The sequence below is a fragment of the Puma concolor genome, chromosome A3 (assembly GCF_028749965.1).
Source record: "Puma concolor isolate L17-30 chromosome A3, mPumCon1.1.hap2, whole genome shotgun sequence".
NCBI lineage: Eukaryota > Metazoa > Chordata > Mammalia > Carnivora > Felidae > Puma > Puma concolor.
In genome coordinates this window covers 75,059,947-75,086,106 of record NC_141669.1, presented here as the reverse complement: position 1 = coordinate 75,086,106, position 26,160 = coordinate 75,059,947, and the positions used below count along the sequence as shown (strand labels likewise).

General features: G+C 48.8%; 1 protein-coding gene across 2 annotated transcripts in view; it reads left to right on the top strand.

Moving 5' to 3' along the window:
- The first annotated feature begins 618 nt into the window (after positions 1-618).
- RHOQ (ras homolog family member Q) overlaps positions 619-26,160 on the top strand; it is a 38,026-nt gene continuing 12,484 nt past the window's right edge. For both annotated transcript variants that reach the window (XM_086701181.1, XM_086701180.1), the window contains exons 1-2: positions 619-760; positions 1,321-1,379. In XM_086701181.1, the coding sequence (XP_086557307.1) occupies positions 619-760; positions 1,321-1,379 (201 nt within the window). The remainder of the gene's footprint in view (positions 761-1,320; positions 1,380-26,160) is intronic.

Sequence of the window (26,160 nt, the reverse complement as noted above, 5' to 3'; positions counted from 1 at the left end):
CCCTCGCCACCGCACACCGCCCCAGCTCCGCGGCTCCTCCCCCTCACCCCTTCCCCAGCCCTCGCGGGGAGTCAAGCTAGGGTGAGCGGGCAGGGCTGAGCGGCGGTCGCGGGCGGGGCCCCGGGCGCGGGGCGCGGAGCCGGCGGGCGGGGGCGCGGGGCTGGCTGCCGGCTCTCGGGGAGGCGCCTGGGCCCGCCCTCCTCCGGGGCCCAGCTGGGAGGGGGCCCGGACCCGCGCGGGGCGGGGAGAGCCGCCTGGCCCCTCCCCTCCACTGCCCTCCCCAAAGTTGCCGTCTCCCCTGGGGCCGGCCAGTCTTATGATCCAGCGGATCCTCCTGGGGAGGCCGGGCCGGGGAGAGGGCGCCGAGTGGCGGGGGCAGCGGGCGGGCGCGGCGACCGGGGACCGGGCGGGGAACCGGGCAGCGACCGAGGCGGAGGCAGAGCCCCGTGCCCGCCGCCCCCTCCCCTCGGGCGGGGGGAGCCGCTGCATGGGGCCGGGGGGGCGGCCCTGCTGCGCGGAGCGGCGGCGGAGGCGGACCCCCCAGGCGGGCTGGGGCTGAGCCCGGGGCCGGGGCGGGGGCTCCGGGGGGACCATGCCCGGAGGCCGGCCGGCCGCAGCATGGCTCACGGGCCCGGCGCGCTGATGCTCAAGTGCGTGGTGGTCGGCGACGGGGCGGTGGGCAAGACGTGCCTACTCATGAGCTATGCCAACGACGCCTTCCCGGAGGAGTACGTGCCCACCGTCTTCGACCACTACGCAGGTAAGCCTCGGAACTGCTGACTAAGGGGCCGCTCCCCGGGCCGGGAACTTTGGAGCAACTTTGGCGGAGCCCCCTCGCCGCCTCCCCCGAGCGCGCTCCCCACCCCTCCCCCGCCTTGCCCTCTACCGGGCGCCCGGCCCCACCCCCAGACCTCCCCTCCGGCGTTCCCAGTCGCCGGCTCGGTAGACCCCTCTTCTACTCCTCCCCACCCCCGGCCCAGTCCCAGCTCACCGCACTTCCCAACCCCCGGACGCCCTGGGCCGACCTCCATGACCTTCCCACAGCCTCCTCCCTACTGCCCCAAACCCCCGGGGGAAGTACTTAGGGCACCGGGCGAGACGTGGCTACGGGACTTGGGAGAAGAGAGTGGGCAGCGGGGATCACATCACACGCTGGCCTCACACCACTTAACAGGGCACAAGGGAAAAGGGGTGACATCTCCCCGAGAGCGCCGCATGCCTCCGGCTCGGTTGAGATAAAAGAGTCCAGGTGGGGTGCGAGGTTGCCCCAGACCCTAGATAATTGAACTTCTCTCCCCACCCCCATTTCTGCCCTTGCAGTCAGCGTCACCGTAGGGGGCAAGCAGTACCTCCTGGGACTCTATGACACGGCGGGACAGGTGAGTGTCTTGGCCCCTGGCCGACATCCCCTTGCCTTTCCTCAATTCAGGGTGGCTGCAAATGGCCTTTGGAAACTGAGGTGTCCAAGAGGGAGGGTGTGTCTGCGAGGGGCCCCTCTGGATCAAATCTTTATTTCTTTTTTCAAGTCAGCAAATTAGGAAAAGGAGAAACACAGGCAAGCACACACAACGCAACAACAAACCTAGCCCAGCCCACCCCATGTGAACCCCTGTGCTGTGAAAGTTTTTGCCTGTGTGTGCTTTCTGTATGGTGCCTGGTGTGTGGGTCCCAACTCCTGTTGCAAAGTGGCAGCGGCCAATCATGAAGCGCCCTTATTTTTAGTTGCAGATGACCAGGTCTCCCCCTCACAGCCTCTGTCTGGTCCCTCATTGGAGAGTGGTCTGCCTGCCCGAGGAACCTGATTGGTGCGAAATGGCATCATCTAATATGATGGGAAGGCATTTGGTCCTGGTTATGTTTATTACAACATCATTGCACTCTGGGACTCGAGTCCCTGCAAACGTAATTTGTGGTGTTACCAGAGGACCATAGGGAAAAAAAGAAAAGAAACAACAACCATTCAGCCACTCCCTGGGGTAAGGAGGAAGAGGAAGGGTTAGGAGTTCAGTATGAATCTTGGAGGAAGAGCTTTTTTTTTCTTCCTTAGGAAGGCCAGGTGACTTTGTCTGGGTTTTCTTTGGGAGAGATTATTGTGCAGAAAGAAAATGCACACTCCTCCTGGCAGCCTCTGACCATTAGCAAATCAGAGGTGGCTCCTAAAGGATTAAAGTCTCCTCCCTGTCTCTGTCCCAGCCACCCTCTTCCCAGACCCACTTTTGCTGTGGGGCTGGGATGATTGTGTGTAATGAAGTTTTGTAGAATCCAGCCCTGTGATTAGACATGAAGCCTTGGGCAGAAATTTCCACGTGTCATCCAGACTTGAGTCGTTGAGGCCATGTGAACAGCTGAGGGGCTTAGAGAGTGCTTTGGAGGATGTCTGGTAGTACAGTTTCCTTTTCTATAAAATGTTAGAAAAAATTCCTGTTCATGTAATATATGCCAGATGCTTAGCACTGAGTGTGGCACACACAGGTGCTCAATAAAGGGGAGCTATTCTTTGTAGCTTTTTTAGATTCGGATTTCAGAATTGTGGTACCAGGTTAGAGTCTGAAAAATGTTTTATTGAGAGTGTTTTGATGTGGCTTCTGGTTTCCAAACTGTTAAGTTAGAGGAGCATCTGAGGATAGAGAAACTGTTGGCAGTGCAAGGTGCCAGAGGCTGTCCCCTTTCACCAGACCGTCCTAAGTCAGTACAACCAGTTCTTAGCTTTCCAGGGCCCCTTTTGGATGCCTGCCCTATTGTATTGTAGTTGTTACTTATTCTGTCAGAACGTATGGAGGGCAGGAGGCAGAACTCTGCCAGTTAAGTAAGACCAACTTTTGAGCAACAGAGTAGATAAATAACAGGTTGAAATTACTGGTTGAAAGGAGAGAGGTTTTTAAACATCGTCTCTAATTTTAACTTCTCTCACTAGCACCTCTTCCCTTTTCTCATTTAACTTGTCACCATGACCATTTGTTTGACCACAAGCCCTGTTCAACAGGATGTATGTATGTCAGACCTGTTCTGTGCACCTTTAGACCCAACTAATATTTACTGAGTTCCTTCGACATATCAGGCATGGGACAGCCACATGCAAATATCTTTTTATTTTCTCCACAAAACAACTCCATGAGATAAGTGATATTTTATCTTTGCAGATGAGGAAACTGGGATTCCAAGAAGCTAGGTAGCTGACTTAAGGTTGCACAGCTACTGACGGGTATTGCTGGGATTAGGGCACGGGTCTGAATTTGCCCCAGTTTGAGGTGGTTATACACACAGAGAGCAACAGGAGAGGCTGAGATGCTACCTGGGTTGATTGGATTCCTTGTGTGTCTATAGACACACCTGGAATCTTGATGGCCATTCTCTGAGTGGGGATCGAATGCAACCGCTGCAGAGGAGAGAACCCAGATCCAAAGAATCACCTGAAGTTGGACCCACTCACAAAACCAGGGCTTCCCATAAGTCATCGTGATTGCTGTTTCCTATGGAGATTGTAAGATACAATACCAAGTGGGACCAAACTATTAGTAAGGTTCAGATGTTACTGTTTTTACCCAGCGGTCGGACACCTACTCTATCGGCCAAGATGCGTTTTAGGCCCCCTTGGTGTTTTTGCCAGTGTCTGGAACTTTTCCTTTTAGATCAATGTTAGTGATAATTCATCTTTCAGCATTTAAGGGTTTATTGCTAATAAGCAATCTTAGCAATGTAATTATCAATGAGATTAAGTGAGGAGTGCCCATTGTCTACCTTAGCACTGTGCTAAGCACCTGGGGACTACAAAAGAATAAGTTTAAGATAGGGCTCTGCTATGGCTGATGATAGGATAAGTAGAAGTGTCTGAACCAGATATCTGTTCATGTGTGTTACATAGGAGATTCCTGTGTTGTCATTAAGATGTGATGCCTCTATGAAGCCATGTTTACAATAAGTAAACACATAGACATGCATACACACATATACATCCGCATTTAAGCCTTACGGACAGCAGAGGAAAGCCCACGGGCTTTCGAACCAAAGAGACCTGGGCTCAGATCTCCATCTTACTGTACTAGTCGTGCGGTTCTAGCTGTATTTAACCTTTGTGATGTAGTAAAATATGTGGACAATTAGAATCTATGCTGCAGTGCTGTAAACTGGCTTAAACTGTTCAATGTATGTGAAAACAGCTGACACTGTTCTTCCCTCATAGTAGATGAGTATAAATATTACAAGAAATTATTGTACTGCACCCTGGTCAGTTTTGTTGGGGCAAGGGGGGGTCACAGGTGGAAGAGGATAGTGTATTGTGTTTGGAGTTGATGATAGAAATTCCACTAGATTCCAGATCCTAGAATCTTTTCACTGGAAGTGTGGAGCCAGCTTTGTACTTCCTGATTCCCACAGTCCCCATCACTGGACCCATGGACGCAGTCCAGTGTTCCCTGCTCTAAATGCCTTGTTGTATCAGATGGTTTCCTTTCTTTCTCAGAGCCTGTATCCCCAGTAATGTAAGAGAAACTTAGAAAAACTAAAAGTTCAGTGCACACTTCGAGAGACAAGTGGGGTATGTAGGTTTCAGTTGATTCTACTTTGGGAGGTAAGAAGCGTTGAGGAGGAAGTGCATGGGACTGGAAAGCGTCGCTTTCTCTCCAAAATGCTCTCCCAGAATGTTCACTCGCTGTATTTGAATAACAGCAATAAGGGCCTCCCTTAGGTTGGAATTTAAAGTTTATATGCTTATTCTTGGTCTCCTCTTTGACCCCAGTCAAGTTCAAGGCCATAGGTAACATTCACCCAGTTTACATACTAGGGAACAGAAGAGATGACCATGGTAGATGACCTTTTGCCTTCTGGAGGAGTCTGCTTCCCCCTTGCCCTCTACCACTATTGGTCCAGAGTGGAGGTGGGGAGGGGGGGTTGGGGGGGTGGAGCGTAGGTTGGGGGAGAGAATGAATGAGTAGGAATGTGAGTGTTTTGGGCAGCTTTAGTCCCTATCATGGGCTCTGCCTGGGCACATCCCTCAATGCCCCCCACACCAGAGGGGAAGCCCCCTCTCTTGGCCAAGCCCCCGGGTGGCCCAGGAGCATCCCTGATGCTTTGACTGCCCAGCGTTTTGGAGTGGAAGTTGAGGGCAGTGGTGCCTTCCTCCTCGCTGGGGCCTTGTAGAGGGGTCTGGCTTCCGGCCTGGGAGTCTCTGCAGCTTCTCCTTTCTTGCCCAGCTTTCAGGACTTCAGGGTAGGCTCTGCAGCAGCCCTCTTGTCCACTCAGGGTGGGACTGGAGAGGCAGTATTTTCCCTCCTGCCCCCGTACTGTTTGGAGCACAGGGGAGGTGGCAAGAGCTTTCACTCTCTGTGCAGATGAGCTGGTGGGGAGCTGCCTGGCAAGCTGCTCTTGAGCTGTGGGCTCCTGGCTGATCTCTTAATCCTTGGCAGGAAGGCAGAACTTGATACCCTAAAGAGGGAAGGACTGGCGCCCAGTTTATCCCAGGTCTTGGAATACCCACACTCAGGAGGGTGTGTGTTGGGGGTGCTTTTGGGTTCCCTAAAGTTCCAGATTTAGCCACTGCCTCAGTATGTGGAAGTTCATATGCATGCTTTTGGGTGTGCTGTTGCTATGTCTGTTCACTGAAACACACACAGGTTCAAGGATGCATACACGAGAGCCATAAATACCCTTAACTTAGGTGTCCCTGGGGTTGGCTTTTCAGTGACAAGTGAGATCTGTTTCTTACTTGACGTAGCCCAGCAGCTGTGGCTGACCTCCAAGCCCTCTGGGTAACCAGGGAAGTACTTTCCCTCCAGAAGGGAATCTCCAGGGGAGGCAGCCTTGGAATGCCCTGACTTCTGTGTGTTTCATGGGGCAGCACCTAAGGGTCTAATATAATGGGAAGGGGCCACGGGGCGGGGTTGGGGGGGGGTGTTGCCACCTCAGGCTCCTCCTACCTTCAGGCAGGCATCCTCACAGTACCTGCGGAGGTACACTTTTGCCAGATGAGGAAATTGAGAGTGAGTAGGCGAATGGAAACTGGACAGAGATGTAATTAGGAGAAAGGTTTTCCTTACTTTGGAGGGGGCCTGCGGGGAGCATCAGGAGGGCTCAGGAAACACCCGCCTGCATTCCGCAGGCTCCGGGTGTCAGCAGCCCCTCACCGCGTCCCTGAAGGGCCTGGGGAGCAGAGTCTGGGAGAAGCCACGGAGTTCCTCCCCAGCCCAGCTTCAACAGGTGAGCTGCTGGCACTAAACATCCCGATTTCCCTTAGTAACCTACTGTAGATTTGTCGTCTGTGCGTTTTTCCTAACCTTTTTTAGAAGCTATTTATATCTGCAGCCTGCACCACATTACACTGAATGCTGGTTTCCTCCTCTGCATTGGGAAGGTGGATGGCCTCTCTTGGCTCCAAAGCCTCTGCAGTGACTGAATGTCCTGTGCTCCCTTTCTTCTCACTGTGATGTGGGTTTGGGATATGTTAGCTCCGACCGTGGTCCCACAAGCAGGAGCCTCAGGGCGGGGGCAGTCTGCATCAGTTCTGAATGGTTTGTCTGTGTGCAGGTGGGTCCTGTCCCCTTCCTGGCCATCTGATCTGGCTGGCTCCTCCACTTCTCTCATGGTTTTCTTGAGGTTTACTGCCATTTACGCTCTGGGAACCAAAGCTTCCCAGCAGGTGTAGCAGAAGTGGGTGTCATAGGTGTGTTAAGATCCCATCTTCGCGGTTCCTTGTGCAGCCTCAAGGGGCCTGAGCATATGTTGTCATTTCTGTGCGTGCCAGGATACGAAAAAGGTAGGAAGCATTGTTTTACAGCTCATGGGTCAGGGGCCTTAGGGCAAACTGGGTGTTTGCGGTTTTGTTGTGGAATTCAGGGTTTCAGGAGAGGAGACCTAACGGCATTAAAATAGGACAAAACAAAGCAGCTTTCCACGGGGGTATCAGTTTCTAGCAGTGACACATATGTTGGCAGCCGCGGGCACTACTACCAAGAGGTCTCAGATACAGAATAGCAAACTGCAAGTTGGAGGGAAGGGAAGCAGTTACAAAGAAAGAAAACCGAGGACCACACAGGTCTTTAAAAGCTAAAGTTCTTGAGTCTCAGCTGGATTTCCTTTCCCTCGGAGGGGCTTGGTTTTGCCCTAATTTGGCAAGCCACGATCCAGGAGCCTCTTTCCTTGCCCTCAGCAGTTTGCTGTTCCTCTTTTACTTTCTGGCAGGCAGCTGCTTCGTACAAGGAAGCAAGGAAACGTGGGAGCTAGTGGGGGAGGCCCTCCGAGGAGGTTAGGTAGCTGTGGACGGTTCGTGGGAGCTCTCCCGGGTTCCCTGAGTAGATCCCCTCTGGGGCCGGTTCCTGCTTTCTCTGAGCTCCCTGAGGACCTAGAGCCTTGTCCTTCTTTTTCTCCAACACGTTTCCAGCACTTAGTCTGGTGCCTGGGGCATGGAAGGGGTACAACAAATACTTCTCAGGTTGAGTCGATCCTTAATTTGGCTTCAACTCCTTTCTGCTAAAAGGTTAACCAAAGACTAAGGCGATAGCCCTTAGATGATAGCTTCAGGCACAACCGGTTTCTTGGAGAAAAGTTTTATTTAATACAGAAGTCTCCAAAGTTCAAAGGAGGTATAGCATGGAGGTATGCAGCAGGCATCAGTTATACCCCCACCTAGAGCCCGGGGGCTTTGTGGTCACCGGCGGGCCTGTCTCCCAATACTGTCTCTCAGTCTCAGGCCTTTGCAACTTCCCTGAGGCCTTTCACATCTAGAGCTTCTGAGGAGAAGGCAGCTTGGCTGTGAAAGGGTGGGTTTTGGATTCTCCAGACCAAATCTGAATCCCAGCTCCTCTTCTCTGGTCCGCTGGCTCTTCCCTCCCTGCCCACTGGGGAGATAATGTCTGCTTCACAGGGTTGCCGTAAGGATTAGAGATGGTGTATGGGATCACCCTGGTCACTCTCAGCCACCATGGACTGAGTACCAGACCCCTGCTGGGAGTGACGGTCCAGACCAGCTTTGGGGGCTCCACACCGGTTCGGTTCAGTGGAGTTGGTGCAGTGCCTGCTCTGTGTTCTGCTCTTCTGTGGGGGAAGAAAGGAGGGGTCAGATCTCTGAAAGGTCTGCCTATGCAGCTGGGAAAAGTCATCCTGTGAAACTGAGTGTTGCACAGTCCCAGCTGAGAAGAGGTGATGGGGATAAGCTCTGTGGAAGATGTAGGCTTGCAGGAGGAAGTGAGAGAGAGTAGAGTATTCTACTGGTGACTTCTGTGGGCCCCCATGTTACTCTGCTAGGGCCCCTTCCAAGCAAGGGTCTTGACCTGTCGGAACCTCAGTTTTCCTCATCTGTAAAATGGGGACTATAGTTGTATCTCCTTGTGGAGTCATTGGATCAAATCTGAGCTTCCCCGCTCCTAGGCTCAAGGCGTTGGGGTAAGACCAACAGGCAGCCCTGGGCTTGGGCTGTTCAACCTCAGTCACTTCACTCAAGGCCCTTCCACCCCACCGTGTGCAGAACACATAATCTCTTCTCTGTCCCATGAATGAAAGCTTGGGGAGCCTTGGATTAAATGAGGTCATGCAGGCAGAGGGTCATGGGGAGCTCATATTCTGAGTGAGGAGGAAGAGCATGGGGAGCACAGGCGTGGGGGGATGTCCCAAATGTGTCTCTGTGGACCCCAGATCCCTGGTATCGTTGTCAACTTGTAGAGCAGGGCTGATAACTAAATTATGGAGTTTTTCACTGGGTAACTGACAACTCAGTAATTAGAGAGATAATTAATCTGGTGCTGTGTTGCTTGTTGATTTTAATAGAAAGAACACCAGAGTAGGGGGAAGGGACTTTATTGTTGTCACGGTTTCTTTTCAAGTGACTGGTGGGAGTAGGGAACCAGCCGCCTCTCTCCCAATCAGCAGACTTGCCAGCCCCGCCCAGACTCAGGATAGAATTTGGGGTTTAATAACGACACACTCTTCACTGAGTGACATTTTTACAGAGCACAAGGCATGTTGCATTTGGTACCTCCCAGAGGCCTCTCACCTGCTCTGTGAATTAAGGAAGTAAGCGGCGTGGGCCTCATTTTGCGGGTTCAGAGAGATAATGGCTTGTTCCAGGCCACAAAGCTGGTGACAGGCAACAGCAAGATTCCAGGGCAAGCTGTCCCACTCCAAGCCTTGGGTTCTTTACATTAAATTACCCATGCTAAGCAGCATGATGCTGTGAAATGTCTCTTTTACATTGCACATATTCTGTTGTTGAATGTTTCATGTGAAAAGTACATTCTGCGTGCAGTCGCTTTTCTATTTTTTCCAAAGTTTGTTTATTAATTTTGAGAGAGTGTGCACCTGTGCTTCTGCACGTGGGAGGGGCAGAGAGTGGGAGAGGGAGAGGGAGAATCCCAAGCAGGCTCCGCACAGTCAGCAAGGAGCTGGACGTAGGGCTTGAACTCATGAGCTGTGGGATCCTGACCTGAAGTCAGATGCTTGACCCACTGAGCCACCCAGGTGCCCCTGGGGTGTGTTGCTTTTCTAGCTACAAGAGCTGGTAAAATGTGTGGCTATAAGTGGAAGAGGAGGGTTGCCGCTAAAATGGCTCTTGTAAATACTGCCCCCTAGAAAGTTAGGGTGTTTTGTTAATTTGTTCATTTACCTACACTCTAGCTTAAAAAGAGCCCCCCCATCCCTCAGGGTGCCTGGGTGGCTCTGCCGGTTTAGCGTCCAGCCTCTGCTCAGGTCATGATATCACATTTCGGGAGTTCCAGTCCTGCATTGGGCTCTGTGCTGACAGCTCAGAGCCTGGAGCCTGCTTCGAATTCCGTGTCTCCCTCTCTCTCTCTCTCTCTCTCTCTCTCTCTGCCCTTCCCTCGCTCATGCTCTGTCTCTCCTTCAAAAATAAATAAAAACATTAAAAAAATTTTATTTTTTAAAAAAGAGCCTCCTCCTAGGTGGTACAGGTGAGGGTGTGAAAGGACCTTGGTGCTATTTGCATATGGGTGTAGCCTCTGCCCCGGAAGTGGGGCTGGGAAAGTTCTCTGCTGACTTAAGTTGACTCTTCTCCGGGAGGACTCAGGACCCCCCCCCCCCCCCACCTCCTCGTGTCCTGTTCTGCCTGCTAGCCTTGACTTGGCAGGAACTTGGTGTTTGTGGGCTGGACTGCTGGGCAGGGCAACTGTGACCTGCAAAGGTGCTTTTTCTGTCCCATAGGGGCTGCCCTAGGCCTTTCTTTTCTCCCTGTAGGTGGAAACTCTCCAACTGAAACAGTTTCAAATCTGTGTGTCCCATTTACAACTGAATATTCCCTGTTTACAACCTAAGACTGCCTCTCCCACCTGCTGCTCATTTTGCTCACCTTCCTGAGCTGTCCCCATTGACAGCACATCTGCCCGGACCCCCGGATCCTCCAGCCAGTGCTGCAGCCACTGTGGCTGTCAGGATGCAATGACAACATTCATGCAGTCAGTCAGCAAACTTTCCCTGAGTATCACATCTGGGCAGGGTCCTGTGGTAAGGGCAGGCCTTACCGGAGAGGCCGAGCAGTTCAGCCAAGGGGTAGGGCCAACACTGCATGATGGGAGGGGAACCGGTGCCCGTTCATTGGGGGCCAGAGGGGGCCAGGTTCTGTCCATAGGAGATGAACTGCTCCTAAGAGCTAAGCTCAGTAGGGGTTCTCCAGGTCAAATTATAGGTGGAGAAGTGCTCAGATTGGATTCTTACGTGTACTAGATGCTCAGCAAAAGTTTGAATTACCGCACTGGTTCTCAAATGTGCTCCTCGAACCAAAAGACGTCTCCTAGGAACGTGTTGGAAATCCAGGTTCTTGGGCTCCAACCCAGACCTTCCGAATCAGAAATTCAGGGACATCTCTGTTAAAACAGACCCTCCAGGTGATTCTGACATGGGCTGAAAAGTCAGAACCACTGAGTTAATGAGTATTTGTGTACTATCTCCTCATACCAAGTCACTCCCCTCCACCCTCCCCTTCCCTCCATCCTCCCACACACTCCCCCTCACTCTGCTGCCCCCCACACTCCCCCTCACACTACATATATACCACACACATATGCACACCACACACACACCAGACACATGCACACACCCCCCACGTATGTACACACATACTATACGCATACACACTGCACACACATAACAGGTGCACACAGATACCACACACATGCACCTCTACCTTATACCTTATACACTGTCCCTGGAGTGCAGGGAACATAATTTATTCACTTTTTAACCCCCCCACCCCAGCAAACCCACCTCCATACACCCTGTTTCTAGTTCTTTACACATGGTTGGGACTCTCCATATTTGGAAGCTCCCTACTTAGCTCATCTGGTGGAGGTGGGACCAAGGGCACTATCAGGAGAAAATTGAAGCAGAACTTCCTTAGCTGCCCTTGGCTGCATTGATGTGCTTTCTGGCCCAGGGCTGTGCACATAGTAGACTCCATTGGTATTCTTTGATGAGGTCTAAGTGTGAAGGCATTCTTTTCTCCTCTATTTTAAGCAGCTAGACAGATTGGGGCCTGAGCCTTGCTCTGTTCACTGCGGCCGAGGTTAGCAGTCTGGGTGGTGACAGACCTGCCCCTGAGGACCATGCCAGTTTGGTTTGTGCTAAATTAGTTCCAGAGCAACAGATGAGCTATGACGTCCTTTTGTATCAAAACTCCCCAGGCAGGTCACCAGGAGCGGTTGGAGGAAGGGCTGTTACTCAAACATGCATGTCGGCAGTAATTACTCTGGCTGACCAAAGCTTTCTGTGCTAGTGTCCTCTTCCATTCTCCTGGCTGGCCCTTCCCCCTTCCTTCCTTCCTTCCTTCCTTCCTTCCTTCCTTCCTTCCTTCCTTCCTTCCTTCCTTCCCTCCTTCCCCTCTCCCTCCCTCCCTCCCTCTCTTTTTTTCCAAACTTGTTCCAATATAGAAAAAACATCCTCTGTCAAGTGGCATAATGATTGGGATTATAAATGTGTTGGCTCAAAGCATGCCCCCTCTAAGAGCTGCCAGTGAGAGAGAACATTTACTCCTGATTGTCTGGTTCAATTAAAATTCCATTTATCCCAGCTTACTTTTCAAAGGGCTGTCCTCCCCAGTGAGCTGGTTCGGGGCTCGCATTTATTACCTTACGGTGTCTTTAGCAGGCTCTGGCTCTGGAGGGATGGAGAAGGGGCTGATGTGAGGGGGAACAGAGGAGAGAGGTGGCAGGATCCCTTCTTCCTTCAGAGTGGGGTGGGGGTGGGGCTTCAGGTCTTTGTCAAGCCTGCAGAAAGTGAGAGGGTCCTTCTGAGACTGAGGCATCCTGTGACCTCTTCCTCTGTGACTCCAGCCATCTTGCAGTTGAAACTCTTCTTTGAATTTCAACTGAGAAATTGTGTATTGGCCACAGTCTAGCGTTTGGTCTTACTCATGAATAAATCTTCACTCAGCACCCAGATTGTAAGCCCCCAGAAGGGGACTGCATGTGGTGCCTAGCATTTAGCACAAGGTTGAGGGATCCCATAGGAGCCAGGTGAGTGTGGGATTTAGGGGAATCTGTCGGAAAGATTATTGTGGAAAGAACCTTTCTGATGAGTTGATGTCCCCTCCACATTAGCTTTCTTATCAGCTTGTTTTAAAGGGGATTCTGATCTGTCTGGACATCATTGAAGGTCTTTAAAATCAGATTATAGGTGGTCATTTTAAAGCATCGCCCATTTAAGCATAATAGAACTCATTTCTTAACTCATAGTGTCCATTAGCAGAAAAGCTGCTGGGTCTATTTGGTTAAGATATTGACCAGGATGTGAACGGGTACTCTGGCAAGTGTGGATCTATAGGAGTCCTCGAGTGTGTTTTATGTCAGGCGTCCCTCCAGAGTGTTCTGTGGCACTCTGTTAAAGGTAGGGGAGGGGGAGAGCGAGTGGACTGACTTGTTCAGCTCAGCCTCACTAGGAAAGGAGACACCAATGCTGCCTGCTCCCCTGTGGGGAGCTGTGACATCTTGCTGCCCCCACCTAACAGGGCAGTGTGGAAGCATCACAGTCTGGGCAAGCTGGTGTTGGGAAGAAAGTGATTCTTTAGAAATTCCTGGTGGACCAGACTGTTCAGTGTATGCATTTACTTCTCCTTCCTTTTTAAAAATCGGGATTCAGTTCACATTGAGGGTTTTATATATTTGCAGAGTCGTGCAATCATCACCACTATTTAATTCCAGAACATTCTCATCATCCCCTGAAGAAACCCTATACGCATTAGCAGATACTATCCGTTCTCCTCTCCCCTCAGCCCCTGGCAACCACTAATCTACTTTCTGTCTCTATGGATTTGCCTGTTCGAGACATTTCCTATAAATGGAATCCTACAATATTCGGCCTTTTGTGTCAGGCTTCTTTCACTCGATGTAATGTTTTCAAAGGTCATCCATGTTATAGAATGGATCAGTAGTTCATTCCTTTTTATGGCTGAATAATCTTTGTCTTTCTTTCCTTTCTATTCCTTTTTGTCAGTCTTTATTACATGGACACTGTCCAAGGCTCTGGGAACCAGCTTTTGGGTTCTGAGGCAGAAAGTAAAGGTCTACTGCCTGTGTGCTCCTGGTACTGTTTTCACCCCTGCCTCATGGAGTGGTGGGGCTGGTCTCCCCTCTCCCCTTCCAGTGTTCTGGTTCTGTCAGTACTTCTGATCATTGTCTCCTGCCCACTCCCCACCTTTATGTCTTTACTCACCAGATATCAGAGTACCTGTTAAATACAGGTGAGGTGCAGAATAAAGACCCATTAGATAGGAATTTAGAGTCAAGTGGAAGAGAAGATGTATACAGATGACCAAAATGCGAGTAGAAATGGGATGTGCCATGGGAATGTGGAAATGGCAAAGCATGAGGGCTGACATCAATTGTCTTTTTGGTTGGCCACTTGCCCAGAGCCTCACAGATAAGCGGGGCCGTTGAGATTCAGAAACACGATCCAGGTACTCACGGATCATTGGGTCCATGGGTCCAATTTGTGTTAACTCATAAGAGATCCAGATATAAATGAGGTTGCCAAAGGATTAATTTACCATGTGGTCTCGGTGGTAACATAGACGTAAGACATAAACCAGAAGCTCACAAAAAGAAGAAAAGCATACCGAAGTCCCCCCCCCCCCCCCTTATCCGTGGTTTTGCCTTCCACAGCTTTGGTTACTGGAAACTGTGGTCTGGAAACATCCTCCTTCTGACATATCGTCAGAAGGTCAGTTGTGGCCTTACAATGCCTACGTCTTTCACCTAACTCTGTCTCGTCGGGTAGGCATTTTATCATCTCATATCATCACAAGAAGGGGAAGGATAGTACAGTAAGATATTCTGAGGGAGGGAGAGACCACTTCACATAAATATCATTATAGTATATCGTTTTATTTTATTTCGCCGTGAATCTCTCACTGTACCTTATTTATGACTTAAACTGTATCATACGTATGTGTGTACAGGTCTAGTACTGGTTCAGTACTCTCTGCAGTTTCAGGCATCCCCTGGGAGTCTTGGGATGTATCCCCATGGATAAATGGGGACTGCTATAGCCAGTGAACATCCGATACGCAGAGATATGCGAATAAAAACTAGTAAGCAAAGATATGCAAATACAGACTTTTGATTTTACCTATCAAATTGGACAGGTTGGAAACTTCGATACCCAGGAGTCAGAGAAGCTGATGCTCTGCGCACCGTTGTTGAGAGTAAAACTGGACCCAAATTGTTTGGGGATTAATTTGGCAAAGACCGTTTCAGTGACCCATTCCTATGAATTTATGCCAAGGAAGCATTCAGAGTACACAGAGATTTACATGAAACTATATATTTCACAGCGATTTTTATAATAGTGATAAATTATAAATGCATCAATGCGGAGTAAAAAGGGATTTGTTAAATGACAGCATGATGTGTATTAGAATAATCACAGCCATTAAAGACAGCTTTCAACAAATATTTAAAGATATGTGAAAAGGCTAATGGTGTGTTAAGTGTGAAAAGCAGGAATCAAAATTATATATGGCATGAGTACAACTTTGAAAAATATGCATATATGTAATATGTGAAGAAAAAATTGGAACAAAATTGTCAAAATGTTAGTGTTTGGCTCTACATGGTGATATTGAATATTTTTAGAAATTTACTTCTTTGTACTGTATGCTAGTTTTCTCCAGTTTTTTAAAAAGTCATTTCATTTTTATTAAGATTGTATAAGCACACAGTTTAAAGACCCAACTATTCTGTGAGATCTTATTATGGAGAAACAAAAGATCCCTCTCCACTTCCCTTACAGAAAAGCCATTTCTTACTCCAATTTAACTCTTAGCTGTTGGGGTGCTTGGGTGGCTCAGTTAGTTAAGCGTCCAACTTCAGCTCAGGTCATGATCTCGCAGTTTGTGAGTTCAAGCCCCGCGTTGGGCTCTGTGCTGACAGCTAAGAACCTGGAGCCTGCTTCGGATCCTGTGTCTTCTTCTCTCTCTGCCCCTCTCCTGCTCACTCTCTCTCTCTCTCTCTCTCTCTCTCTCTCAAAAATAAACAAACATTAACTCTTGGCTGTTTATTTTGGTAAAAAAAATACCCTCTTTTGACTTCACAACATGAATGATGAGGCTTTAGCTCTTTCACACATGCCTTCCACCTGCCATCCACCCTTTCACAGTAGCTAGAGTGTAATTTGTGTTTGATCACTAATCAGTATTTGTATTTTTATCACTGTGTTGTCTTAGCTGAGCCATGTAGTGTACTATAATTATTCTTCCCTTCTGTACCACTTTTTGTTCCCTGGAATTAATAATTGTCTTGCTTCTTCCCTTGCTTTTTTCACTGCATGTTTCCCTGCTTCACTCCAAACTTGCCTTTCCATGCAATCAAACATATCATATATTCTATCAGTTTCTTCTGAAGACATCCTTTGTGAGACTTCTGATGTGCTCCAATCTGGGCTGGTTACCTCTAGCCTGCTGCACAGCTTGGGATTTCCCTTCATTATTAGTGGGATTCTTTTGGGATCTATGTCTTGGATTGGATCTCTTTTTTTCTTTTTCTTTTCTTTCTTTTTTTAAAGTTTATTTATTTTGAGAACGAGAGAGAAAGATTTGGAGGAGGAGAGAGAGGGGAGAGAGAGAATCCCAAGCAGGCCCTGCACCATCAGTGTAGAGCCTGATGCAAGGGTCAAACCCACAAATCGTGTGATCATGACCTGAGCTGAAACCAAGAGTCGGATGCTTAATTGACTGAGCCACCCAGGTGCCCCTCTTTTTGTAGTTTTCATGTCCTCTTGGTTTATTCCCTCATTCTGCTGGAGTATATCTTTTATTAATTTTCTGAGAAAAGGTGCACTGTAGGCAAAACTTTTAACACCTGGTATTTTTCAAAATGTTTTTTATTTCCTTTATACCTGACTGACAGTTTGAAAATAGATTGGAAATCTTTTTTTTTTTTTTTTTTCCTTTCTGAGTCTTGAAGGCATTGCTCCATTGTCTTCTAGCTTCAATGTATGCTATTGAAAGGTCTGATGCCAGTCTGATAGTTGATTTGTTGTCCAGAACCTGGTTTTCCTCTCTGGAAACTTTTAGGATCTGCCATTTTGCCCTCCTGAAATTTCATAAACATGGGCTTTGGGGTAGGATCCAGCTGGCTTTCATGGACCCTTTCAATCTGGAAACTCATGTCCTTCAGTTCTGAGAAACTTTCTTGGTTTATTTCTTTGATCTCTTCATTTCCAGTTAATCTTTTCTGTTATACTAGAACTCCTAGTATTTAGATGTTGGAGTTCTTGGGCTGGTCCTCTATTTTTTTTTTATTTGCTCCCTCTGTGTCTTTTTATTCTATTTTGGGGAGAGTTCCTCAATTTTATCATCCACCCCTTCAGTTGTTTCTTTAAATGTGATTCTATTTTTAATTTTTAAGAGCCTTTTCCTGTTCTTTAGATGTTCCTTCCCACCCACCCCCCCTTTGGCATCTTCTAAGTCTGGTTTGTCTTACTTTTTTGATTGAGCATCTTCTTTGATTTTTCTGAAGATATTAATGATAGTTATTCAAAGTTTTTGTCTCCCTGCAGAGTATCACATTTTGGTCTCCGTCTTCCATGGTCGTTCCTCAGAGGTCCATTCATGTTTGTGAGAGTGGCACTGGGACATGTGGGAAGCTCTGTGTGTGAGTCCAGCTGGCTGACTCTGGCCTTTACTGAAGTTCAGGGTTTCCCCACCTCAGCACTATTGATATTTTCACTGGAAAATTCTTTGTTGTGGGGAACTGTCCTGTGTATTGTGGGACATTTAGCAGCATCCCTGGCCTGTTCCCTCTAGGTTCCTGTAGCACCCCACCCCAGTCATGACAATCAAAAGTGTCTCCAGACATTGCCAAATGTTCCCTTGGGGCAACATCACTCCTCACTATCCCTGGCACCCCCAGTTGAGAACCACTGCTAGGGGTGATCTGTCGGGGCCTTTTCATTGGGGAAACTTTAACATCAGATTTTGGCCTTTCCTCTTGGGCTGCCACTGTTCTGGGAGGCGAGTGCAGGAAGCAGAGTGGGAGGCTTAATTTGTAGCACGTGCTCTGGACTTGTGTTCAGTATGTTCAACTGGACCTTGTCCTCCCATCCGGGGAGCCCTCTGTTCTACCCTTCCCAGACGCTCAATACCTCTGCCTTTTGTCAGGGTTGGGGAACGTGCTCACTGTGATAGGGGAGTGGAATCTGGGATTTAACTGCTTCTCAAGCAGACTCACTTCATCCTCTTGTTTGTGGCTCCAGCTTCAACCCATGTCAGAAGAACATGCCGCCACTGTTCCTGCACCTTCAGGGGCTTCTGTCCTGCAGGATGGGTGCTTCCTGGCTTTCCCCTCATTGCTGGTCCCCTGAGTCTGTTAAGTCCATTCCCACTCAGTCTTTTGCATCCCAGCTTCTAAAATTGGGTGGTTCTCGTCTCCTTTTCCGTTTGCTTTGTCCCTGTGGCTTTCTGCCTTTTCTTTTCTTTTTCTTTTTCTTTTTTTTTTAATTACTGTAATGTTAGAGGATTTTGGAGTGATCTGAGATAAATGCATGTGTTCAGTTGGCCTTAACTGATTTAACTGAAGTCATCCCCATTTTTTTATATAATTAGAAAACATGAATACGAAGAACCGAGTTACAGCGATGGGTATTCTTTCCAGTGCCTGCTATCCAGTGTACCTTTCCTTAGCATCGAGCTACTTGGGAAAATGAATTCAGAAGAGGGTTGCTTGGGATGGAGGCTTTGGAGCACACAGAGTTAGAAGTCTTAGAGGGAATTTGTATTTTATCTGGGTCCTGGATCCCCGTGATGAACTTTTCCTTCCACGTGAGAGTGTGGCCTTCCAGTGACCAGAATTTGTATGTCTGTCACATCCAGCATCTTACCGCCAGGCCGAGCCGAGTGGACACTGATACTCTAATTATGCAATTTCTCCTTTGCTAGACTCTGGGTAGAGTCTGTATAGACCGCGACTTTTCACTTAACCTATGTTTCAGCCAGGCCAGTTTTAAAACATACCGTATTAGGTTACAGGCTTTCCTTAGTTACATTTTAGTCCCCTTGATTAGATTTGGGTGTTTTCCAATGTGACCCACACTGCAGATGACTAAAACGACTACGGTTTGATTTTCATTTATGTAATTCTCAAAATGTAGCCTCATGTCAGATTCTTGGGGTGTCCTACCATAGTTCCCCTTGATTTGTTAACTACACGTACAGGTATTAATGACAGTGGGAGGTGGGAAGGAACACTCCCAGCTCAGGAGATGGTAGGGAGAGGATCTGGACGGTTTTCTTAGGTGAGGAGATGGCGTGTGTGTGTGGGTTAGGATGAGGAGAGGACACGGGAGACAAGGTATTCCAGGTCAAGAGAAAAGCCCAGAAGGAGGTGCACAGGAGAGGAAGGAGAGGAGCAGGCTGTTTCCACTGGGTGGTCCCCAGAAAAGCCCATAAACATAAGTTAGGAAGGGAATCTGATGTCAGCTGGGGCTGGCCTCCAACACCAGGCTAAAAAGGGTTTGGAGTTTCTAAGGGGTACTGTGAAGGCCAGGGAAGTCGTCTGAAGATCTGTGCCATGCTTGTGACACTTCTACAGATGCATTAGGTAATATGGATTTTTCCCTGCAGCCTTTTCTAGTACTCAGGGGTGGATCAGTTATCTCCTCTCTGAACTCCTGTGCCACTTAGCATATGTATCTCCAGTCATTAATTTTGTGCCTACATTTGAGGCCTTCTTTGGACTCGTTCATCCCATTTAACCATAACAACGACCTTCTGAGGTAGATGATATTAATCTACCCGTCCCCTGCCTTTTTTTTTTTTTTTAAATAAATGAGAAAACAGACTCAGAGACACTGAAATAACCTCTACAGGTTACCCGCACTGCCCACAAGAGACGAAGCTGGACCTCAGACCAGGCCCTCTGGTTCCCCACGTGTAATTCACTATTCCAGAGCCTTCCCCTTGCTGCCAGTGTCTTATTCAATCGCTTGACTTCCCTTAAGGGAGATGTGTGCTGTTGGATTTTCCAGGCAGCACATAACACACTCAGTAAAGGAGTTGACATGCTGGTCCATGGGCTCCGACAGGACTCCCCTTAGTGGGGTGCACAGGGTGGGCTCAGAGCTGGAACCACACAGGTTCCTGTGCAGTTTGACTGGACTGTAGGGCCCACACCTCTAAGTTTGAAAGCTACGCTACCTCCTCCCCCTTCCCCCCTCCCCCCCACCCACTGACCGGCCCAGCTGCTCCCGGGGGACTTTCGACACCACTTCACCTAGTGCCCTGGGCTCAGCTGCTGTCCTCAGTGCCCTGGAGGGCGGGATCACTGCACCTGTCCCAGTGCTGCCTCCAAGGGTTTTGTGAGGATACGCCAAAGAGAATGGCACTTATCTGGTGCTTTTCTCACCAAGTTTTGTTGTTGCCAGCTTCCTCGTCTGCCTGTAGTGTTATTTCTCTTTGATTTTGTTTCTCTGGCTCTGTTTGCTTCAGTACATGTCCCATCTCCCTAGTCAGGTTCTTTATAGTGGGAAGTCCTGCTTCTGGATTGGCTGAGCTTCTTGGAACACACAAAATTGCTGGTGCAAATGTGTGTGTCCGATTACCGTTTTACAGCCAGCCACCGAAAACTGCCTTTGGCTGTGTGCGCTGTGGTGGCCATGTCACAGTCCACGTGTGTGTGACACTTTTTCACTGCTCAGGTCTCATTAGCCTTTGTTTTAGAAAACATACTTGAGGGGCGCCTGGCTGGCTCAGTTGGTTAAGCGTCCCACTCTTGGTTTCGGCTCAGGTCATGATCTCACAGCTCTGAGATCGAGCCCTGCATCAGGCTCCACCCTGACAGCGTGGAGCCTGTTTGGGATTCTCTCTCTCCTTCTCTCTCTGCCCCTCCCCCCCCAATAAATAAATAAACTTAAAAAAATAAAAATAAAAAACACACTTCAGGTGTATTGGTGCAGCTGTATTCAGTCCTTGTCTGCCATGTAAACATACACATTTATTAACAGCAAAACCACTCAGTGTGCTTTTCACAAAGTCGATTTTACCCTCAACCCTCATTTGCCACCTGTTTATTCCTCTGCCCCAAATCGTTTGAAATAAATGGCGAAGGAGCACCACTGGGCATGGTCCTAAGCTAGCGGTCACCACGTACGCTAAGTGCCATTCGTACTCAGTCTTCCCAAGGCTTAGTCCATTTTATAGATAAAAGAAACAGAAATGGTAAGTAACTTGCCCAAGGCCACACAGCTAGTAAGCCTGTGAGTCAAAGATGCAAAAGGTCTGTGGACCAAACCCATGATCTGCTGCCTGGTTAAAATAAAGGGGCTAAGAGGGCCTAAACTCGTTCTTAGGAATGCATTCCTGCCTCACTTCTGCCCCACTCTCCTGTGCCTCTGGACACGTGATGGGCTTCTTCAAGCCTCAGCTTCCTCATCTGTAAAGTGGGAGCTGCCCTATCTCATAGGCTAATGGTGCTGGTTCAGTGGGAGAGCTGGCGTTCTCATGAAAGCAGGAGCAAGCTGCTTTTCTCAGGGCTGGGAAGTGAAATAAGGCTGGAATAAGGTGGTGCAGTTACGTGCTGCAGGCTTGGAAGGGCTTTGCTGGGAACCTTCTGTCATACAGAGCTAGGGGCGGGGCGGGGGGAGTGGATGAGGGAAGTAAAGCAGAAGGGGTAGTGTCAGGGGTCTAGAACACGCATAAAGGAGGATAAGCCTGCTCAGCACCGTGGGGAGTGTCATGGTGACCTAACCCCGGATGTTTCTGCCATGTGCAATACCTCCCGGAATTTTGGAGAAATCTCCATGAGAGAGAGAGAGAGAGAGAGAGAGAGAGAGAGTGAGAGAGAGTGTGTGTGTGTGTGTGTGTGTGTGTGTGTGTGTGTGTGTGTGTACACGTGTGCATACCCACAGGGTCCTGGTCTTGCATACTTGTGGACCTGTGTGTGTTTTTTGGAAATTAAGGTGCAACTCACACAGTGTAAAATTCCTCATTTTAAAGTGTGCAGTTCAGTGGCATTTAGTACATTCACACTGTCACGCAACCACCACCTCTGCGTGGCTGCAGAACTGTTCATCACCCCAACATAAAGCGTGTGTCTTTTTTAAAGGGTCTGTTCCATGAAAGTGTGTTTGCAAACTACATTCGGTTGTCCTGATCTTAACCGCCTGCCCAGAGATCTTCCTCGTCCTCCGATGGCAGATTGCACTGTATGTTTGGCCAAGGAGTGTGGTTCAAGTACTCAGATTCCAAATGGGCCTGTTAGTCACGGTTTAACCCCTCCACGCAGTTTGGCTGCCTCATCCGGGCATGGAGGAAACCAGCGTTTCAGGCTTAATCAGAGTGCAGTTCCCAGGGTCTTCTCTTGCTGCTTGACTGCTTGGCTTCCTAGTATATTAAAAGCCCAGGAGTAAGCATATATGTCAATGAAAGTCTTCAGACTCCCTAAAGGTATTCCCTGGCCTCAAAGGCAGAGAAAGGCAGGCGTTAGTCCACAAATGGTGTTTCCTCTGGCTTTGGCCCATCCATAATCCCAGTTCTGTGTTGGCTGTCTGTGTTCCATGTGTGGTCCCCCACAGCCCCTCCTGTGAGAAGCCCAGGATACCTGTAGCCCAGATGTTGAGGGCTGCTCCATGGAAGTCAGTCCTGGTACTCATATACGCCTCCCTCTGTGTAGCTAGTCTTGGGGTGACACCTACTCCAGTGTGATGCAGGGACCACAGCACTGGCTGATGTAGGGGGCCATCTCCATATAGTCTCCATGAGCTGCAGAGATGGGGCCAGTGAGTGGCAAATCCTTGCATATTGAGTGGGGGTGGATGGGAGGAGGGAGAGATAGAGAAGAGGAGGAACAGCAGGAGAAGAGTAAGAAGGTAGCTACCTTGGATAATCTGGGGAATACTTCATTCTGATTGGACTGCTTAGGTCCTGTGCCCATCCCAGAACCAATGACTATAGCCCAGGGGCAGGCAACAAGCCCCTTAGAAAATCCAGACCTACTTCATTCTGATTGGACTACTTAGGTCAGGTGCCCACCCAGGAACCAATGGCTTTGACCAGACCGTGCCGAATGAAACTCCGTGATCGGTTTAGCCCAACTAGGAATTCTTTTAGCTCAGTGTGGAGTCAGAATCACTGGAGGCATGTGTCTGGGTAGAGGAGAGATGGGTCTGAACTCCATCAGTTTTGGAAAGGAGGAAGTAGAAGGATGCTGGATAGACAGTCAACAGTATCCTCCTTACCTAGGTAAAATAAATGTCAAGACAATGAAAAAAGACAGTGGTGAAGAACAGTAGCAGGAACTCAAAATGCTGAAAGTGCCTCAGTCTGAGGCTCTACTCTTTAGCTTCCATTATTCAGGCGGATGGGTTGGACCCATTGGTGCAACATTAGAAAAAGAGCCCTGTTCGCAGGAGACAGTTTGATTCTTGGCTGACGGCAGTGACAGCAATATGAGAAGTTAGCCTGGAGAATCGAGACACCTGATCCACCTTTTCCAGCTTTGTAGCAAGCCCAGCGCAGGCCAGCCGTGAGCCGGCTGCAGTGTACCTTTCGGACTTCACCCTCCCACGCACTGCCCTTGTTCAATTCAACAAGAATTTAATAAGCAACTACTATAAGCCAGGCATTGAATTGTCCCTGCCTCAGGGAGTCTGTGGAGATACAGTTGAGAAGAGAGGCAGTGCTATTACGTTGTAAGAAATGAGATGGCAGGCGAGGCCCAGGGTGCTGTGGAAACGCAGAGCAGTGGACGCTAAACCTGAATCGCGGGTTCAGAGAAGGTGTGCTGGATACAGAGATTTTGTGACCAAAGCCTGGAAGATGAGTAGAAGCCGCCCAGGTAAGGAAGTCCGGGAGGGGAAGGACAGTGAGGAGCTGGGCAAGGGGCTGTCTTGCCAGGTATTGGGGACCGGCTTGGGTCCGATTGGGTGGTGATATCTTTTACTGAGATGGTGAACACAGGAGGAGTTGCAGATTTGAAGTGGAAGAAATAAGTACAGTGCAGAAATGTCGCATTTGAGATGCTTCTGATTCCGCCAAAAGGAAGCATCTAGAGCCGGGCCAGGAATTCAGAAGGCAGAGAGCTCCTTCAGATACACTTTCCTGACCATGTACTTGACCTCTCAAGCGTAACACCTCCAACATTGGTCTCTTGAGTTTTTTTTTTTTAATTTTTTTTTTTTTTCAACGTTTATTTATTTTTGGGACAGAGAGAGACAGAGCATGAACGGGGGAGGGGCAGAGAGAGAGGGAGACACAGAATCGGAAACAGGCTCCAGGCTCTGAGCCATCAGCCCAGAGCCCGACGCGGGGCTCGAACTCACAGACCGCGAGATCGTGACCTGGCTGAAGTCGGACGCTTAACCGACTGCGCCACCCAGGCGCCCCGGTCTCTTGAGTTTTCTCTGTGGTGTGCTTCTCCACCCACAGGCTTCCTTCCTGTAAAAGACATTATCCATCCATCCATCCAGCTGCACGAGTGAACCCTGGATTCATCCAGAGACCTCTCTGACATTCAACCCCACACCCAGCCCATCCACCCAAGGCTGAGTCCACTTCCAGAGTAGATCTAGAATCCACCATTTCTCTAGTTGTCAGCGGCTACCGCTTAGCCTGTGCCATCACCACCATCTTCTCTCACCTGCGTTACTGTAATGGCCTTTCTCCGCTACTCTTGTCTACCTCTAATTCACTCTCCACAAAGCAGCCTGAATTGCCTTTTTATTTTTATTTTTTAATTTTTTAATTTTTTTAATTTTTTTTTTCAACGTTTATTTATTTTTGGGACAGAGAGAGACAGCATGAACGGGTGAGGGGCAGAGAGAGAGGGAGACACAGAATCAGAAACAGGCTCCAGGCTCTGAGCCATCCGCCCAGAGCCCGACGCGGGGCTCGAACTCACGGACCGCGAGATCGTGACCTGGCTGAAGTCGGACGCTTAACCGACTGCGCCACCCAGGCGCCCCCTGAATTGCCTTTTTAAAAAAACAAATTTCTGTGACTTTGTTTTCTGAACTTTTAAATGACTTTCCACTGCAGCAGGCTCTAAGGATCCAGGATGGCTACCCCTCCTACCCCCCTTGTCTGTCACTCTGGCCTTTTCCCCCGGGCCCTCAGCATCTACCCTGGCGTTTCTGCCTCAGGGCTTTTGCACACACTGGCCTGTATCTGGCTCCTTAAAGTGTCCCACAGAGCTCACGTTAGGTGTTGATTCTTCCAAGAGGTCTTTCCAACTGACTCTGGTCTTCCTGGCTGCTCTCTCTCCTAGTACCTGGCTCTTGTCCCTCATAGCAACTATCCCGATTTGCATGTCATGTCACTTCTGTCTCATTTTGTTAAATGCCTGGCTCAGTGCCTTAACTATATCAGACCCATCTCCCTTTTTTATAACGAATGCGTCTCCTTTCCTTATCCTCAAATGAAATCTACAGGAGGTATAACTTCTCTCTGCATATAATTTTAAGTCAGTGTAACATCTTATGCCATGTAGGAGAGTAAAAGGGAAGTAACTCACAATAAAATGTTTATTTCAGTATTAAAACCTAAGTTCCAAGGACTGAGTACTCCACAGATCACAGTGAAGTAGTCAGAAGCCTACACCTGTAGGTGGAATTGCCATCAATGCACAGCCATAGATGTTGACTAGCGTAGTTGTGTTTTATTGGCGGTTCCAGGCTAAGAGCGATAGTGCGAGTGGCTTGCAGTTTTCTACAATGATAAGCAACTCCTGTAATGTCTTGAACAAAATAAAGTACAGTCTACCTTCCTCCTTCAATTTGCCCTGAAATTACCTTCCTAGAAAATTCATTAAAACCGTGCAACAGATACTTTATGCTCCTTATATACAACAGAGTTAGGTCCCGGATTCAGGTTATTATAAAAGGTTTTTCATATTCATCAATGCCTGGCAGTATGCTCACCAATCGTGTGGGACCTGGGAGCGTTTCTCCTAATACAAGTTATGTAGCACGCAGACCTCCGTCCCTAGGTCCCCGTAGAGTTCCCCTATTCATGTTGACGATCAGAAACACCCCCCACATCTCCAAAATACCCCCCAACATGGACAGTACTGCCCGAGTGGAGAGGCGCCTTTCCTCTATTATACTGTGAATTCCCAAGGGCAGCGTCCATGTCTGTCTTTCATTGTAGCGTTCACAGTGCTCGGCACCTCGCTGGCAGATACTTGGTGGAATAAATGAATGAACAAATAGGCCCCCAATATGAACTTTGTACCGAAAAGATTAGAAAAGGAGGATACTTCATGGAAGTGTGACCCGACATTTACCTTCTTTCTGTATGCCTTAGGCCAGCTGACTTCCGTTTTAGTGAAAGAGACTTGTAATTAGAGCTGCAAACAATGTAGAATTTCGGCTCCAAATCCTTTACGACAAGGGAAGTCATCTCACGGTGCACATAAGAAATCGCACTGCCTCTGAGGTTGTGGTTTGTCTTTTTTTGGAAAGTCGGGCTTGTCTGTTGAAGAGCTCAAAACACTTGACCGGCTCTCTCATTTATCTTAACATGTGTATGCTATATTTACTCTCCCTTCACAGATGGGGAAATGAAGCTTGCCTAAGGGCCATATTTAGCTAAGTCTTGATCCTCTCTGCCTTGTGGGGTCAGCTCCGATAAAATAGAGTCCCAAGGCTTGATTTTTAGCCAGTAGTTGAAACCTCTTCCCACATGAAATCTGTTACTAGGGCTTCTCACAAGGGTGAAAAGTGTGAGTTTGAGCATTT